Here is a 17,215-nt window from a genome sequence, read left to right as displayed (position 1 = left end):
GATAGAGATAAGGGAGGAGGAGGAGTGGGTGGAGAGCATCTCACTGCAGCTGCCCGAGGGCTGCGGGAAGAAAGACCAAACATTCTTTTTGGAGCATTCAGACCTTCTGCTATTTCCTGCTTTGCTCTCATAGTCCTTCAGCTGCCTTTATTTAACTATTTTCCCATTTCAGCCCCTCCCTAGAAATCTGTGGTTGAAGTATTTGCCCTCTCAGACTTCTAAAGTGGAAATTATTTGCTACCCCTTCATCCGTTTTCAAGACAAATTATTTTTAAAAAGTCATTAAAGCGCATGGTCTTAGCAAGCATCAGTCAAACAAGGAAATGTCCAAGGATCTGCTGAGGAATGTCAGGGTATCATGGTATCTCTTGGTTTACTCCAGAAATATTTAATTACTTTTGGGTTTTGTCATGGTCACAGAAATACTCTCTCACTTTCCCTTCCCCAGTTCCCCCTTCAGGAACTGCACAGTTACCAGCTTGCTGTTCTTATAAATGCATGTCATGCATTTTCTTTATTTCTTTCCGGTGGTTATTTCACATTTTGCAGATAATCAGTGGAATAATGAATTGAAAATTTGACAGGAAAAGCTGGAGGGAGATAACAAGGACCACAACCAATCCGTTGAAACACAGCCAGCCTGGGAGGGTGGGGGGAATCAGTCATCAGGAAACAAAATCTGCCAGACTCTAGAATATTTATGCCAGCCCTCTTCAGCTGGTGCCCTCCATATGTGTAGATTTCAATTCTCATCAACCCCAGTCAACCTGATGGATAAAGAAGTTGTAACCAAACATATCTCGAGGGCACCAGGTTGGAGCAAGGTAACTTACATAATTGAATAAATATATTTTAACTGTAGGATAAGATATTGTGCTTAACTAGGAACAGCTCTAAAATTCAGCAAGTTAGACACTGCTAGGAATGGGATGAATTAAAATGAGTGTAGGGCTATCATATCTGGGTTACAAAACTCCAGAAGACCACTAGATGGCAGCAAAGAGACAGAAAACCTTAACTCCCAATATATGATTGTCTGATGTATTGCAGCCCAGATGTGATAGCCCTAATGGGGTGGTGTTGGAAGAGAGAATTATATGCGCTACACAGACAAATAAGGAGGTCCAAGCCTCCTAAGCTAGGACGTGCTGATCACTATCAAGGCAGTTCCTATATAAGGAATGGGGGGGGAGGATATGTTTTGACTTGCCTTGGAGTAAGCACTTATTAAGACGACAATCTTCAACACATTTTGCAGGGAATAAGTGCCATTGAACTTGTTCGGATTTCCTTCTAAGTAAACATTGTTAGGAATGTGTTGCAAAGAAGGCGGAACTACACAGAATTATTAAAGCTTTTTCCATCTTACCATGAAGCAATTTGATAGCAGTGCAATTCCTTTTCTGATGTTTTGTTCATACATCTCTATACAGAGCCAGGTTTAGTACACAGATAATGATAATCCTCATTCTAACAGGTATCAGATAAAACATGTTCCAACTGTATTCCATAGAGCTTAAACCTTGCCAAACCCTTGCGTTTTCTGCAAGTATGTTCAAGATAAGCTAAACCACGAGCACGCAGAATTCACCATGAAATATTTCAAAACAGTTTGCAACATGGTGGAGAAAGCTTGGTGGATCAAAAGGGGCTCCTCTCCTTTGTGTTCCCTGTGCTGCTGTGATCTAAAGCTATTGTCAAAACAAGCACCAAAAGGGATACTTTTTTTAATGTTTGAAGCAAATCCCAGGGCAATTGGCTTCCCACAACAAGAAGGAAAACATGTTAAACTATCTAGCGTGGACTAGCATCTCATGAGTTCTGTATCCCTTCAGTTTCACATAAATAATCCAACTAGAGAGTGTTGATCTTTTCGTAATTTGATCTGTGTTTTCCATAATAACCTCACACTGTAGTCATCTCTAAGTAATAGTTTGTCCAAATTGCAAGGTTTAGCATTCAAGTGATTGAATATCCTTTAGAGTAGTGCTACTCACAGCACTACTATCTATACTGTTATTTGTACTACCCAACATATTTTTTCTGCTTTGGGGTGTTTTTACATTTAACAAGGCACTCGCTTTCCATATTATGTATCACAGTCTCCCAAGTGAACCAAGACATAGGCAAAAAACTGTTTAAACACACTCTCTAGCATGAACATAAAGGCATTTCTATCAAATAAAATATTGGCATGTACCCAAGGGTAACAATTTTCAGATAAAAGAAGAAAGCTGACAGATATTTACATGCTCTTCATACTGGTGGCAGATGAGTGTGGGGAAGGGAGAAGAGTTAAAACAACTCTTTGCCTTGAAGTGTGTGATGATCAATGTTCAGTAGCCAAAATGCTCTACCACAGCTTCCACTGCTGTCCACAGTGGAAATTCAAAGGTTAGTTATCTAGCTCTTTCCTTGGGCAACACAGGCAAGGGAGATCATTTAATGCAGGCAGCCACTAGTGTGCTCACGTGCAGTCCAGCATGGTGGCTCTGTGGCCATTAGAAGTCATGCAGCTCAGCAGAATAAAATGCCTGATTCTCTTATTAACAAGTCCATGGTTGGGGGCATGCCAGTTTCTGTTATAATCTGGGAAGGGTAGTGAGAGGCAAAATAAATCAATCTGGAAATTGATTTAAATAAAGTTTTACAAGAGAAAAAAAAGTAATTTAAAGGACACCAATGAATGAGAAGGAGACTACTACTGGCTTTAGATTGTTTAAACAACGTAAATATCTTGTTCTACATAAAATGATGCATATAAAAGGATCACTAAGTCTATGCATAGTCCCTTCTTCCCTTAGATAATGGACTGATAGACATAGATCCCACCACAAATAGCAACTTTTTGATAAAGATCTTGCTTACCATAGTAAATCATGATAACTGATAGGTCAGGCAGTTCTGTCTCTTTCTGGCCCATTCAGCACAGATGTCACTTTATAATAATTTGTACACTGGTATTTTAGAAATAGTATGTCCTAAAGAGCCTATCACTTAGTTAGAAGAAGAAACCGTAATACCAAATGCTCTATCCCCTTCAGAGCCAGATGTGCTGCACATTTCTTTCCTTTAGGCTCAGTTTTTCTTGACAAGTCATAATTTTAAACGTTTGTTTTTGAATGATTTCATTATTTATTGCTGCATTTGTAAGCAATTTCCTGTTATTACAAATTGCAAAAGCGATTACAATCAAATAAAAAATACAAACAGTACAGGTGAAACTCGAAAAATTAGAATATCGTGCAAATGTTCATTTATGTCAGTATGGCAACTCAAAAGGTGAAACCAATATATGAGATAGACGCATTACATGCAAAGCGAGATATGTCAAGCCTTACTTTGGTATAATTGTGGTGATTATGGCGTACAGCTCATGAAAACCCCAAATTCACAATCTCAGAAAATTAGAATAGTGTGAAAAGGTTCAATATTCTAGGCTCAAAGTGTCCCACTCTAATCAGCTAATGAATCCATAACACCTGCAAAGGGTTCCTGAGCCTTTAAATGGTCTCTCAGGCTGGTTCAGTAGGAATCACAAGCATGGGAAAGACTGCTGACCTGACAGTTGTGCAGAAAACCATCCCTGACACCCTCCATAAGGAGGGAAAGCCCCAAAAGGTAATTGCAAAAGAAGTTGGATGTTCCCAAAGTGCTGTATCAAAGCACATCAATAGAAGGTTATGTGGAAGGGGAAAGTATGGAAGAAAAAGGTGCACAAGCAGCAGGGATGACCGCAGCCTGGAGAGGATTGTCAGGAAAAGGCCATTCAAAAGTGTTGGGGACTTTCACAAGGAGTGGACTGAGGCTGGAGTGAGTGCATCAAGAGCCACCACACACAGATGGATCCTGGACATGGGCTTCAAATGTCGTATTCCTCTTGTCAAGCCGCTCCTGAACAACAAACAACGTCAGAAGCGTCTTACCTGGGCTACAGAAAAAAAGAACTGGTCTGTTGCCCAGTGGTCCAAAGTCCTCTTTTCTGATGAGAGCAACTTTTGCATCTCATTTGGGAACCAAGGACCCAGAGTTTGGAGGAAGAATGGAGAGGCACACAATGCACGATGCTTGAAGTCCAGTGTGAAGTTTCCACAGTCTGTGTTGATTTGGGGAGCCATGTCATCTGCTGGTGTTCGTCCACTGTGCTTCATTAAGTCCAGGTTCAACGCAGCCATCTACCAGGAGATTTTGGAGCACTTCATGCTTCCTTCCGCAGACGAGCTTTATGGGGATGCTGACTTCATTTTCCAGCAGGACTTGGCACCTGCCCACACTGCCAAAAGTACCAAAACCTGGTTCAATGACCATGGGATTACTGTGCTTGATTGGCCAGCAAACTCGCCTGACCTGAACCCCATAGAGAATCTATGGGGCATTGCCAAGAGAAAGATGAGGGACACGAGACCGAACAATGCAGTGGAGCTGAAGGCCGCTATTGAAGCATCCTGGTCTTCCATAACACCTCAGCAGTGCCACAGGCTGATAGCATCCATGCCACGCCACATTGCAGCAGTCATTGCTGCAAAAGGGGCCCAAACCAAGTACTGAGTACATATGCATGCTTATACTTTGCAGAGGTCCGATATTGTTCTATTTCCAATCCTTGTGTTATTGATGTCATGTAATATTCTAATTTTCTGAGATTGTGAATTTGGGGTTTTCATAAGCTGTACGCCATAATCATCACAATTATACCAAAGTAAGGCTTGACATATCTCGCTTTGCATGTAATGCGTCTATCTCATATATTGGTTTCACCTTTTGAGTTGCCATACTGACATAAATGAATATTTGCACGATATTCTAATTTTTTGAGTTTCACCTGTATTTTAAAATAAATGAAAATAAATTCAGGTATAAAATAACAAGTTCACATTTAAAAAGTGAGGAAAAGAATAGCAGCTTTGCCTTTTGGAACAAGTGCAAGGACAGTCTCATACTGAGCACATGACAGTTATCTAAAGACGAGGTTCCCAGTACATGAATCGTGGGAGCTAAGCTGTCCCTATCCAAAAAGCTGATGATTGGTAGTCTTAGCCACAGAGTTACTTGGGCCCCCAGTGACAATGACTCTATGAGCATTCCCAAATTACATTCCTGTCCTCATGGAGACAATACAACCTCATTCAAAACAGGCAAACTTCCCAGTTTCCATTCCTGGGAACCACCCTCCCAACTTGTCAGGATTCAGTTTCTGTTCATCAGCCCCTATCTATTCCATCGTGGCATCCAGATGGTGATTCAGAACATGCACAGCCTCTCCTGATTCAGTTGCAAGGAAAACCTGAGCTGAATATCCTCAGCGTATTGATGACACCTAGCTCCTAAACTGCTGAAGGCTACTTTCAGTGGCTTCGTTTAAATGCTTAATAGCAACGTGGGGGGGAAAGGACTCCCCTCAACCACTGTAATGTTGTCCAATCCCAACTCAAAAATGTTGTCTAGGAAGATACTATAGTCAACAGTATCAAAAGCCAGTGAAAGATCAAATGGTCAACGGAGTCACACTCAGAGGCGTCTGCAGGATCCAACACTTTCATTAAAATGATGAAAGCAGAGTTGTGCCACCAGGTCCGTTCCTTTCATAGGTGTGTGAGATGTCACAAAGCCTGTACAAAAGGGGCAGAGCTTGTGGCATAATGCTGCTTCTACCATTTGACCCCTCTTGGCTCATCCTGCAGATGCCTTTAATCACATGTCTTGTGCTCTTGGAATCAAGATTCAGGTATAAAAGAGGTCACTGTTTAGCAATGAGGAGAAACGCAGGTCATGTTTTAGTCTAACAAATCATCATGCAAGAAGGAGACAATGGTTAAATGAGTAAAGACATGACTAGGATAGATCAGTGCTAATTATACATTTCTTGTCATCTGATATTTCTGTACTTCCCTCAGGTATTTCAGTGTATCTTTGGTGTATTTTCTCAGTGAAATAACTGTATGAAGGTATCAGATAGTAAAAGTCAAGGAAGATCAGATTTCAGAGTAATTTTAGTAGTCAAACCATCTCTTGTTTTCTCTCCAGCTATGTTTGGCTAGCTGGAATCTGGTGCATGCAGGATGACTGAGTATTGAGCACATTATCACCTTTGGTTACTTTCTTTGTTATTTGACTGAAAACCTGAACTTCTGCTTCACAGATATACCAAATTCAACAGCAGTTACACAGGCAAGAAAATTCCCTCATCCCACCCCAAATTCCAATAACCCCATAAATGTTCAAAATAAGTTACTGCTATATACAAGAGAATCCTGTGAATCTCAATAGTGAAACTGTGAAAAATGTCATTATGCCTCTTGATTTGTAGAAACTTTTCCCAAATTGGCATTCCCAAGCCAGCATTCTGGGAGTTGCAGTCCTGCTACAGCTGGAAGACTCTAGGCTGGGCAAGGCCAATGCATAGTTATATCGCCTAGTTTCCATCTAAGTTACTTAGTTTGATCAAACAGTCTGCTTGAATGCTGAAGAGTCTTATGAAACTTTAAATTCTGATAAAGGTACTATGAAATAAACCTTTGTTGATTAATAATGAAGTAGATACAGTAGCGCACACTAGAATACCTTTGTTAAAAGGCCAACACAGTTGGAAATTGCATTAAGAAGTTCATGGAATGTTGAAAGTTCTTGTTCTGAGTTTGTAGGATCTGAGGAGGAGGCAAATTCTTGTAACCAAGGAGGGTTACAAGAATTTGCAGAGCTTAGAGACACCCATTTTGTTCTCTGATTGCAGCTCTTTTCTCCATGTAAAAGTGTTAAGCTCAGTCCTCATGAACTAAACTACGTAGCTTTGTTCATAACCAAAAGTCTTCACAGAAAGAGATTGTTAAGAAGTGTTTCCTATCTCTGATGTACTCTTGGCTCGACTTAAATGTGTTAATTGTAAGACAAGATAATTGCTTCTGTAAAAGCAGTTCTCCTTAAAGGGATCATTAATAGATAACATTAGAGCAGTAAGTGAAGCCTCCCATATTGTTGCTTCTGTTCTATATGGCTACATCCAGTCCAGAATAGTATATCTCATCTAAAGTCCATGATGTCTGGTTATTCCTTTTTGTTTCAACATTATAAATTGTAAAAAAAAAAAAAAAAACTATACAATTTTCATCCAATCACAATGATCTGTTTTTTCATTTTTTGAACATGGATGGCCGATTGGTGTTGTTTTATGTACAAACTCTAAGTGAAAGAACAGCTATTCATTCCTTATCAACCCATGCTTACTAGCGCAAACAAATGTGTTAAAGATGGGAGATGATGAACCTTCAGAGATCTTGGTAGAATGGTCAGGAATGTGAAATATTAAGTAATGTTTAAAAGTTTAATGTTTCTCCTTAAATTTTAAACTTTTTTTTAAATGCATGATAAAGGTGAAATAGAACTGAGACAACATTTGGGATAGAAAATTCAGGAAAATCACCTAAAGCAGTTATGCAACCATGGCCATGTTAACATTCAGTTTATGCATAGTTAATTCTCCATAATGGTTGCAATCCAGACTTTTTTTTATTGATTATTATACTTCTAACCCATCTTGGTTCTTGGAGCTCAAGTTGGTAGACAAAGGATTCTCCCTTCATTTTACCCTAACAATTCTAAGAAGTAGGCTGGCTGAGAGGTTGGGAATGGCCCAAAGTCACCCAGAGTAGTATAAATATATTGTCTTGGAAAAGCAGAAAAACATTTGTATGTGTAGAAGGCAATCCAATTCAGTATTTATTTATTTAAATCAATTTATATGGTTGCCTATCTCACAAATGCGACTCTGGTCAGCAAATAAAGATTAAAACATACAATATAAATACAATTGGCTGGTGTGGGTCTTCCGGGCTGTGTGGCCGTGTTCTGGAAGTTTTGTTTCCTAACATTTCGCCAGCATCTGTGACCGGCAGACTTCCAGAACACGGCCACACAGCCCGGAAGACCCACACCAGCCATCGTATTCCAGCCGTGAAAGCCTTCGACAATACATAAATACAATTTATAAAAAATACATTTCCGAACCAAATAAACCCAAAATGGCTCCTGAAAACCCCATCCACCAGCAGCTCAATTATTCTCCTGGCCCCCTGTGCTTGGGAAAACAGCCAGGTTGATGGAGAAGAGATCAGAGATTTTCTCTTCCCATCTCCATCACCCATGAATCAAGCTCCCAAGGATTTAGTGATGAGAGGTTGGAACAAGGGAAGCCCCATTGCAGAAATGGAGTTCATTTTGTCTATCTCTAGATTCAAGCTGAGATCTGAAGGAAATTGTACTTTCCCCTCCCCACCCTCATTATTAGAAGCTGACTCTGTATGAGAAACTGTATTCTCAGGAGCTGTTCCTAATATACTAAGATTTGCACCATCTTACTACCTAGGGTTGGAAGTGTCTCTAAACATCATTCCTAATTCTCGAAAAAGACAAGGACTTCAGGCTAGACTCTTGATATTTTGCAAATACTGTAATTATTTCATCTAGTATAGAAAATATTGTTTCACTGACTGTGAGATCAGGTTGATAGTGCTGTGAAGGCAAGCAAAGAAAAATACATATATTTTTTATGGTTTTTAAAAAATGATCACATATTGGTTCCCTGCCTTCCTCCACAGTTTTCCCATTTTCCTCCCAACTTTCCAACTGACCTTCCACACGTTGGCTAGCTGACTGATAGTCTCTTTACACCCTTCCCCTTACCTTTCAACTGCATCTTTACTTGTTTTATTGACAGACTTCAGGGCTTTGTTCCTAAACAATGGCAGTTGGTTCACCTAGGTACATGTTGCCCTGTAGGGGTCCAAGGAAGAACTTTGCTTTTCAGCATGACAATAGGGCTTGTTTGAATGATCAGCTGGAGAAATCCAAAATGAGTCCCTTTGCTAAGGTCTATGTCACCTTGCAGTGCAATTATTAACAGCAAACTATTCTCTTTACTTTAAGCTTTCTTCTGAACAAGGAAAGGGAATTTGCTGTTCTGGCCTGTATAAACTGAAGTTTATCACAGATAAACATACTATTATGCCCATGTATGAATGACTGGTAGAACTTACAAAAATGATCAAGGAAGTATGATGTGATTTCCCACTTGAAGAGATAATTGGGAAGAGATTGGCCACTATTTATACAATACAATGTTGAATGTTATTCCAGAAGAGTTTGACAAAAGGCTGCAATATCAGTTTGTTTTAAGCTCTCCTGGCTCTGTCCAAACTCAGTAAATACTTTCGCCTTTAAAAAACCTCTAATGCAGAGATTGGATAGATTAGCAGAAAGGGCTGTTTGCCTGTCCTCCTGTATTCTCTAAGGGCTGGGATACGTGCAGAATATGCCTAGATTCACATCCTCGGCAGATACAAATCAGCAGCGTTGCACTAATTTCAACAGAGACATACCAATCCACGCCCACTGAAGGTTGGCTCATGGACAGAGGAATGGCTCAGATCATCAGAGGAGGAGAAATCTGCAATTTCCTTATTCTGGCCCCACTGTCCATAGAACATACTGAGAGGATTGCTGATGAGGGCAGAATTTTTTCCTATTACACTGGGAAGGCCTGTACCCCAGAATGATTTTTTTTTTAATGCATTCAAAGGGAGTTGAAAGCCCACACGCCCCTAGGATAAAATGCCTCCTTTAACCACTGAAGGTGAGATTCTCATTGCTTTGGAGAAGACAGTCAAACAAGATAGGGAAATTGTGAGTCAGTGTAAGTCTAGTTGATTTGAATAGTCTTCCAAGAAATTCCCTGCCAGGTAATCTGGTGCCTAGAAGCTGCTGGAATAATTGATCAGACTGTTGAAAGACTGATAATGATTCATCAATAATAAGCAGAAAGATAAGGAGGAACTCTTCAGGCAGCCAAAAATTAGCTGGCATTGGAAAACAGACTCTGTGCTGCTGTCTCAAACTGTGCCTTTTTTATCGTGCAAAGAATCTAGTATTTGCTTGTAGAAATACCATTACCTAAATGTTTGAATGGGGTCTTTGTTCATTAGTTCTTAAAGCAGTATCACAGGCAAGTACATCACATTGTCACTGAACTGGTTTTATTTGTTCTGAATTTCAGAAATGGATCCAAATGACCAGCCATGTAGTAATTGGGAAGGAACGATTACTGCACTGCAAGCGATAAAAGTGAGGAAAGATACCTTTAACAATGAAGCTGAAATGGCTTCATCCAGTTTCACCCTGTAGTTCACATCAGCAGTGACAAGCAGCAACCAGAAAACAGAATACTGAAATCCAGAGAAGAAAGAAAAGGCCCTTGTCTTGAACGGATACCATGATTTTCTTGACCTGGCGCGATTCCTGCATAGGGTCCTGCTTTTGGTTTTGATTACAGCGACTACCAGGTTTTTCCAAGCTCGACTCCGGCATTTGTGATCTTACATTCTTTCTTTAAACAACATTTGCATCAACAAAGTGATCAGTAACTTTCTGGAACCCTGTAGGCTGATGTCTGATGTCCTTTGTTGGTTAAATAGAATAAGACTTGTTCAGAGGGTTGGTGTTAGGTTGGGTTTTTTCCCCCCTCACCCTCTTTCTCTCTCTGAATTTTAGCTTGATGCTTGTGTATTGTCTGGTGGATCCACCCAAGTTTGAAAAGTCTGTGCTTAGCATGATATTCAAAGCACCTGACAAGTCACATACATTTCTACCATTTAGCTGGCATCCCCAGAATATTCTTAGAGATATTACCTAATATCTTGTAATCTTGCTATATCAAAATGGACGAGCTTAATGAGAGAAAATGATATAATATGGCAACCCTTCACCCAAAAGATCCACATTCTCATGTATCTGATACCACTCTCATCTGTGATATCATGAACAGTTGTCCTACCTGTCAACACCAACTAGAACAGCTAGGATAAAACTAGCATGGGTGGTGCAGCTATTCCGGCATAATTTGCCTTATAATTTAAAAATAACAAATACCTGGGCCTAATGACTTGGAATGTTCAAAGCATTTCATAAATACAGTAATATAGCCTTTACAGCAACTCTGCTCACTAGAGTAGTACTCTTATTCATGTATTTAAGATTAGGGGGTCTGCAGTTAAAACAGAATTGCTTATTTAATGTGGATTTATAGCAGAGCCACGGGATCATCCAACTAGGGGCTACCTTACCAGTAATGTTCATGTGAAAATATAGCTTCTATTGCAAGAAATATTGTTGGTTTGTTTCTTTTATTTTTGGTTCAGCACCTAGGTGCTAAATGATAGGACTATGTAGGCTTTGGACTCAGTCTCTAAAAGGTGCTTCAGAGCATGTGGGAGCATGAACATGGCACCTCTCTGTAGCACTTTAAAGCAGCCACACCCTTTCCCAGGAATCATATGCTTGGAACCATCATCTGGAGTTTGGAACTGAAGCGCTGTGCAGTCCAACCGAATGAAACGTACTGGGAAGTAGGTCAAGCAACTGTCCCCAGTCTCAGAATTCCCAGACTCCATCACCAATTAATTATGGAAGTCACAGTTCCAAGACATTTGGAGGACACCATGTTGGGGGAAGGCTCTCTTAAAGAATGCATTGTCTTTTGTTAAACAAACCAGAGAGAATTAAATCACAATGTTTTAATACTGTACAGCATTACCACATACAAGTTTCTTTGCAATACCTGTTATAAACATTTAGAGTATATTCAATCAAGCCTTTTTCACTTTAGGAAAAGAATGAATAAACCCAATAAAAATAGGTTCTACACAAGTCATTCATCATTTTCTCTTTTCCTGATTAATAATAGGTTAATTATGGTGCCTCAAAATGGAACCAAAACCTATGGCTGTCAAATAGGCCTTAGCCTTCTGTAAGAGTATTAAGTCCAGAGCCTAAAGTTATGTACTGCATCACTACAAATTGCAGTATTAAGATGAAGATTTTCCCCCTTTCTTTCAACAGTAAGAGCAATTAGAAAAGGTTATAAAAAATTGTGCAGATCTGTCTCTTCCATTTAAACGCACAGAACATTATTTTGCTCAAGGGGAGAGTGCAAAATCTGTATAGGTATTGGTACACCATACACTAAATTGCCGATTGCACTGGGACAATGACTCAGCATTAACCCAATGCAGTGAAGAAACCGCCTCTGTTCAGTGACAGTAAATGTGTGTTCAAGGCAACGGGTGGTATTTTCAAGTGCCCGTGTAAGTGGGATCCAGAGAGAATCTTTTAACATTTTCCTGGCCCTTGTTCTCTTTCCCAGTCACAACCTGTTGCTACAGCTACCAAAATTATTAACATTGCAGATGAGATCTTGGTGGGTGGGGGAAACTTCTTGCCATCCTTGGTTTACCTGTCAGGGGGGCGTAAATAAAGCATAGGGCCTCCTTTGATGGCACAGCCTATCCTTTTAAGTGGAGAGAGAAGAGGCAGCATTTCTTCTGGATAAACGTTTGAGATTTTGTGGAAATAGTCAGAGGCACCGGGGGAATCCCAGACCTAATTCTCATCCCTTTCAGGAGCAGTTGAATGGCAAGGAAAATTCCACTGAGGAACGCAAGGTCTCCAGGGAACTGCCGTGACCTATTTAAGGCAAAAGTCTCCAGGGGGTGGAAAGTGTGTGCAGAGGGGAGAGGGGAAATGTAGCTGCTTTCTTAAAACACAGAAGTTGTTTAACCAGATTCTCCTGTCCCTTCAGAACATGGTGATTTTGCAAGGCCAAAGCTCCAAAGTATTTTCCCCAATGGTTTTCTTTTTCTTCCAAGATATTTCACCCTAGGCAATAGTCTGTAAACACAAAATTCAAAGCACTGCCCCTTCTCTCACTTAAATGACATCTTGCTATTTAGTGGTGGAGTAACTAAGGCTCTTAAAACCACCAAGGCCCCCTTCGCACAACAGGGCCAGTCCAGGGATTCCCCTTCCTGGTCACTTGGCTCACGTTCTTCCGCCGGCATCTTGTGAACCAGGATGACCAGGATGATCCGCCACTAGCTAAGTTTCGGTCCTGCTCTCTGTTGTGAAGGAGGCTGGGAGGCACTGCTTGCCTGGAAGAATAGTAGGGACAGCGGATGCGAGGGGTTGGCCCAGGAGAATGTTTGTTTAGCCCAGTTTTTTTCAAACTTGACAACTTCAAGAAGTGTGGACTTCAACTCCCAGAATTCCCCAGCCAGCATGAAGTTGCCGAGTTTGAAAAACACTGTTTAAGCCCAAATAAGATCAGATCTGTTGGGGACAAATCTAACCCCATCTGGGATAATTGGCAAGAAACCTCCAGGGTTTGGGAGTTCACACAACATGCTTACTCCCTTCCCAGATAAGGATGTCATGCAAACAGGGCCGAAGAGCTGGGGGCATATTTGTAGGCAGGAAAAGTACTAACATTTCTTAGGCAGGTTTTTAGGATATGCCTCCACTGCAGGATGGTGAAGCAAGGGGAAAGCTTGTTGCTTGACTTGATGTTCGCTCACCTGTGCCATTCAACCCTCTGTTTCTAAGACTGGTGGTTTAAAAGGGCACTCTCTGATCTTCATTTTGTCATGATATTATTCTATCTCTTGGAACGCGCTCTCCATATCCACAGGGCGGCGTTCTAGGAAGAGAGCCTTTTCTGCCATTGCCCCTTCTTGTGGAACATCTTGCCCCCTGAGGTGAAATTGGCCCCCACTCTTCTGGCCTTCTGGAAGAGCATTAAGACCTGGCTCTGTCAACTAGTGTGAGGACCCAAAGGGGGTTCACAGTACTGGGGGTGGTTGCTGGCTTGAGGACGCCGTCTCAGTCTTTTAGCTTTGTATATTTTTGTAGAGATTTTGATCTTTTTTTTTATCACTTTTTACTTGTAAGCCACCTAGAGTCACGTATACAGTGAGATGGGTGGCATAAAATTTGATAGATGATAGATAGATAGATAGATAGATAGATAGATAGATAGATAGATAGATAGATAGATAGACAGACAGACAGACAGACAGACAGACAGACAGACAGACAGACAGACAGACAGACAGACAGATAGATAGATAGATAGATAGATAGATAGATAGATAGATAGATAGATAATCTCCTTCCCCATTATCTGCTGGACATACAGAAGCAAGTGGCCCCATGGCTCAGCCCCTACTTGGTCCTTCCAGCCAAGCTCAACTCCTGTTTTCTTGGCAGCAGCAAAGGAATGGTTTGCCATTGCTTTTCTCCTGGGTGTTTTATCAACTATGTTGCGATACATCCTTTAAAGAAATAGATGTCACTGACTCACAACACAAGAATTTCTGGATTCCCTAAAGTACTTCAAAGTGAAGCCAGGACTTAAGAAGACAGTTCCCTGATAATAATGTAAGTCTAAAAAGATTCCAAAAAATAAAGGCACTTGCTTCTCAACTTGTTTTTCGAGCTGAATCTTTATCTGTCTTGGAGCCCAAAGAGTAGGCTCTAATAGCATTCTCCTTGGTACAGGAGCAGACAAAAGTGTTATCATGGGTGGTAATATCCCCCTATTTCCCCAATATAAACAATCCTTTTAAGATATATATACACACACACGTACATGTACATACATACACACGTACATGTACATGTACACACATACATATATACACACACACACACACACTGAAATTCTAATGGCCAAGACTCAGATGACCAGAAATGGCAAGAGGAAAAGGTTTAAGATTTAAGTCTTGGGGCTATGTAAGGCTTGATTTCTGTGTTCTGCTGCAGGCAGGTTTTCTGTGTAGAGATTACTTATTTTTGTCTGCCATAAAGCAATTAAACTAGCAATAAGGTCACTGAAGTTTCTGCTGATATATAGTTCCTAAATGCAGGATTAAGTTTCTGGAACAATATAAATTCATAGTTGTGCCTGACCTGAACTCTGACAGGAAAAAGTCAGGACACCACAATATACTATACATACTTTTAAGCAACTGTTGTCAAGAGATTCTGCTGGAGAATGATTTGATTGGAGATACAAACAATGGGAATTCCAGCATAAATAAATTTTTTAAAAATCTTTCACTATGAAAAAATGAACAGCAATGAAGAGAGATGGACAGGGGAGGGGAAGGGAGGGACATTACAGTTCCATTTGGTGTCATCATTGCAAAGCGAGTATGTAAACTTGAGTAGTCTTTCTTAGGAGACCAAGGGTCATCAGTGCTGCACAGGCTGCGAGTTGAAGGTCTAATTTCATAAATAAGGTGAATATGTAATATTTGATGGGATGCCTTGTTTAAGCATGTACAGTAGAATTAAAACAGAATACAGGTAGTTCTCATTTAGCAAACACAACTGGACTGGCATCTCAGTTGTTAAGTGAAGTAGTCACTAAGTGAAACCACGACCAGGCTTATGATCTTACTTCAGCTTTCCTTTGCTTTACAGACCTACAAAGGTCATAAATGTGAGGACTGGTTGCAAAGTTACTTTTTCATCACTGTCACAATTGTGCCATTGGGTGAGGTGATCTGACAGTTTGGGGTGAGGCATCATCAGTATGCTGATGATACCCAGCTTTATATCTCCTCCCGGGCTGTCTGAGTGATGTCATGGATGTCCTACCTCAGTGCCTGGAGGCTGTAGGGGCCTGGATGGGGCTCAATGGGCTCCAGCTCAACCTAAGCAAGACTGAGTGGCTTTGGGTGTTTGGGCCTCCCAGTACCAAGGTTTTCCCATCTTTGGTTCTGGATGGAGTGGCACTGGCCCCAACAGACCCGATGCGCAATCTGGGAGTCCTCTTGGACTCAGGGCTCCTGCTGGAAGAGCAGGCGGCAGCCATGGCTAAAAGGGCCTTCGCACACCTTTGGGTTGTGCACCAGTTGTGCCCGTTCCTGGGCCGGGAGAATCTATTCACTGTCACTCATGCCCTTGTGACCTTCCGTTTGGACTATTGCAATGCGCTCTACATGGGGCTGCCCTTGAAGAGCATTTGGAAGCTTCAGCTGGTACAGAATGCAGCTGCCCGGGTTGTAAATAGTGTTGGCTACTCGGCACACGTAACACCACTGCTTTGGGAGCTGCATTGGTTGCCGGTGTGTTTCCAGGTGCAATTCAAGGTGCTGGTTGTCATTTTTAAAGTCCTTCATGGCGTGGGACCGGGTTACCTTAGCAACCATCTTTTCCCAGTTGCTCCTACCCATCCAATCCGGTCCGGCAGGATGGGCATGCTCCGGGTCCCATCAGCCAAGGAATGTTGGCTGGTGGGGACCAGGAGACGTGCCTTTTCTGCTGTGGTGCCTGCCCTCTGGAACATCCTCCCTCCTAAAATTAGGATGGCCCCAGCCCTTTTGGCTTTTCAGAAGGCCTCGAAGACCTGGCTTTATGCCCAGGTCTGGGGCCCCAAGTGTTCGAAGGGCCACATTTCATGGTTGTGCTGATGGTTTTTTAAGATCTCTTGGCTGTATTTATATTTAATTTTCTGTATTGTGTTAAGTGTTTGATTGTTTTTATTATTGTTAGCCACCCAGAGTCACTGGTCTAAGATGGGAGGCTATATAAATTGAATAAATAAGTAAATAAATAAATAAATTGTGACTAGTCGCTGTAAGGCAGGTGCTAAACGAGGACTACCTGTATTTTGTTCAATCAGTGCTTTTACATATATACATACAGACACATGTACATACAGCCAAATAAAGTTGTATGATTACTCAATTATGTATTTTCATTTTTCTTTCTTATATATAGCAGTGAACTCATGAGTTATGCACTTTGCTAATTTCATTTTTTAAATATAAATTTTATTCAAAGCTTTAAAAAGTAGATAAAAAGTAACAAAAACTAATAATATAAAGTAAAAAAAGAGAAGAAAGGAAAAGAAAAGAAAGAGAAACAAAGAAAAGACAAAAGTGCAAAAAGAAAGGATAAAAAGAAATAGAAGATGCTTCTGATTTTCATTGCAGCAAATACAAGTTTGGTTACAAAATTATCTCCTATTCTACAGTTACAAAAAGAAAAGCTCTCTTTTTACTATTACCTAGTTTTTTCTAATCATCAAAGTCACAAATCATAGCTAATTTCAGAAAAACCAATCAACCAATAGCACTTGTCCTGAGTGCATCACTTCAAAGGACCTTTTCCCAAAATGTTTTGGATGAGATACTCTTTCCTTGCTCCATCCAGATTTAAGGTCTCAACTTACTTTTAAACCAATGCTTGCTCCAGAACTTCCATGCTCTGTGTTTACCCCCAAAGGCCAAGCTTTCCACTGTGTACAGCTCCACAGGAGGCTCTTTTGAAGGTAGCCTCTTAATCACGAACACTCAATGTCAAAACACTGATTAGAAGCAGAGGA

At 40.8% G+C, this 17,215-nt stretch overlaps 1 protein-coding gene across 6 annotated transcripts in view; it reads left to right on the top strand.

The window, feature by feature from the left end:
- Nucleotides 1-16,544, top strand: part of RAD51B (RAD51 paralog B) — a 372,608-nt gene extending 356,064 nt beyond the window's left edge. For 4 of the 6 annotated variants that reach the window (XM_088145605.1, XM_088145604.1, XM_088145601.1 and 1 more), the window contains one exon: nucleotides 10,046-16,544. In XM_088145605.1, coding sequence (XP_088001731.1) covers nucleotides 10,046-10,173 — 128 coding nt within the window. In that variant the 3' untranslated portion in view covers nucleotides 10,174-16,544. The remainder of the gene's footprint in view (nucleotides 1-10,045) is intronic. The other 2 variants (XM_088145607.1, XM_088145606.1) reach the window with 1 other exon arrangement.
- Nucleotides 16,545-17,215: the final 671 nt, after the last annotated feature.

This window comes from Python bivittatus, unplaced genomic scaffold, assembly GCF_059951505.1.
Source record: "Python bivittatus isolate LINGU-HERP-01145 unplaced genomic scaffold, Pbiv_v1 ctg000480_np1212, whole genome shotgun sequence".
NCBI classification, from domain to species: domain Eukaryota; kingdom Metazoa; phylum Chordata; class Lepidosauria; order Squamata; family Pythonidae; genus Python; species Python bivittatus.
This window is presented reverse-complemented; position numbering and strand designations above follow the sequence as displayed.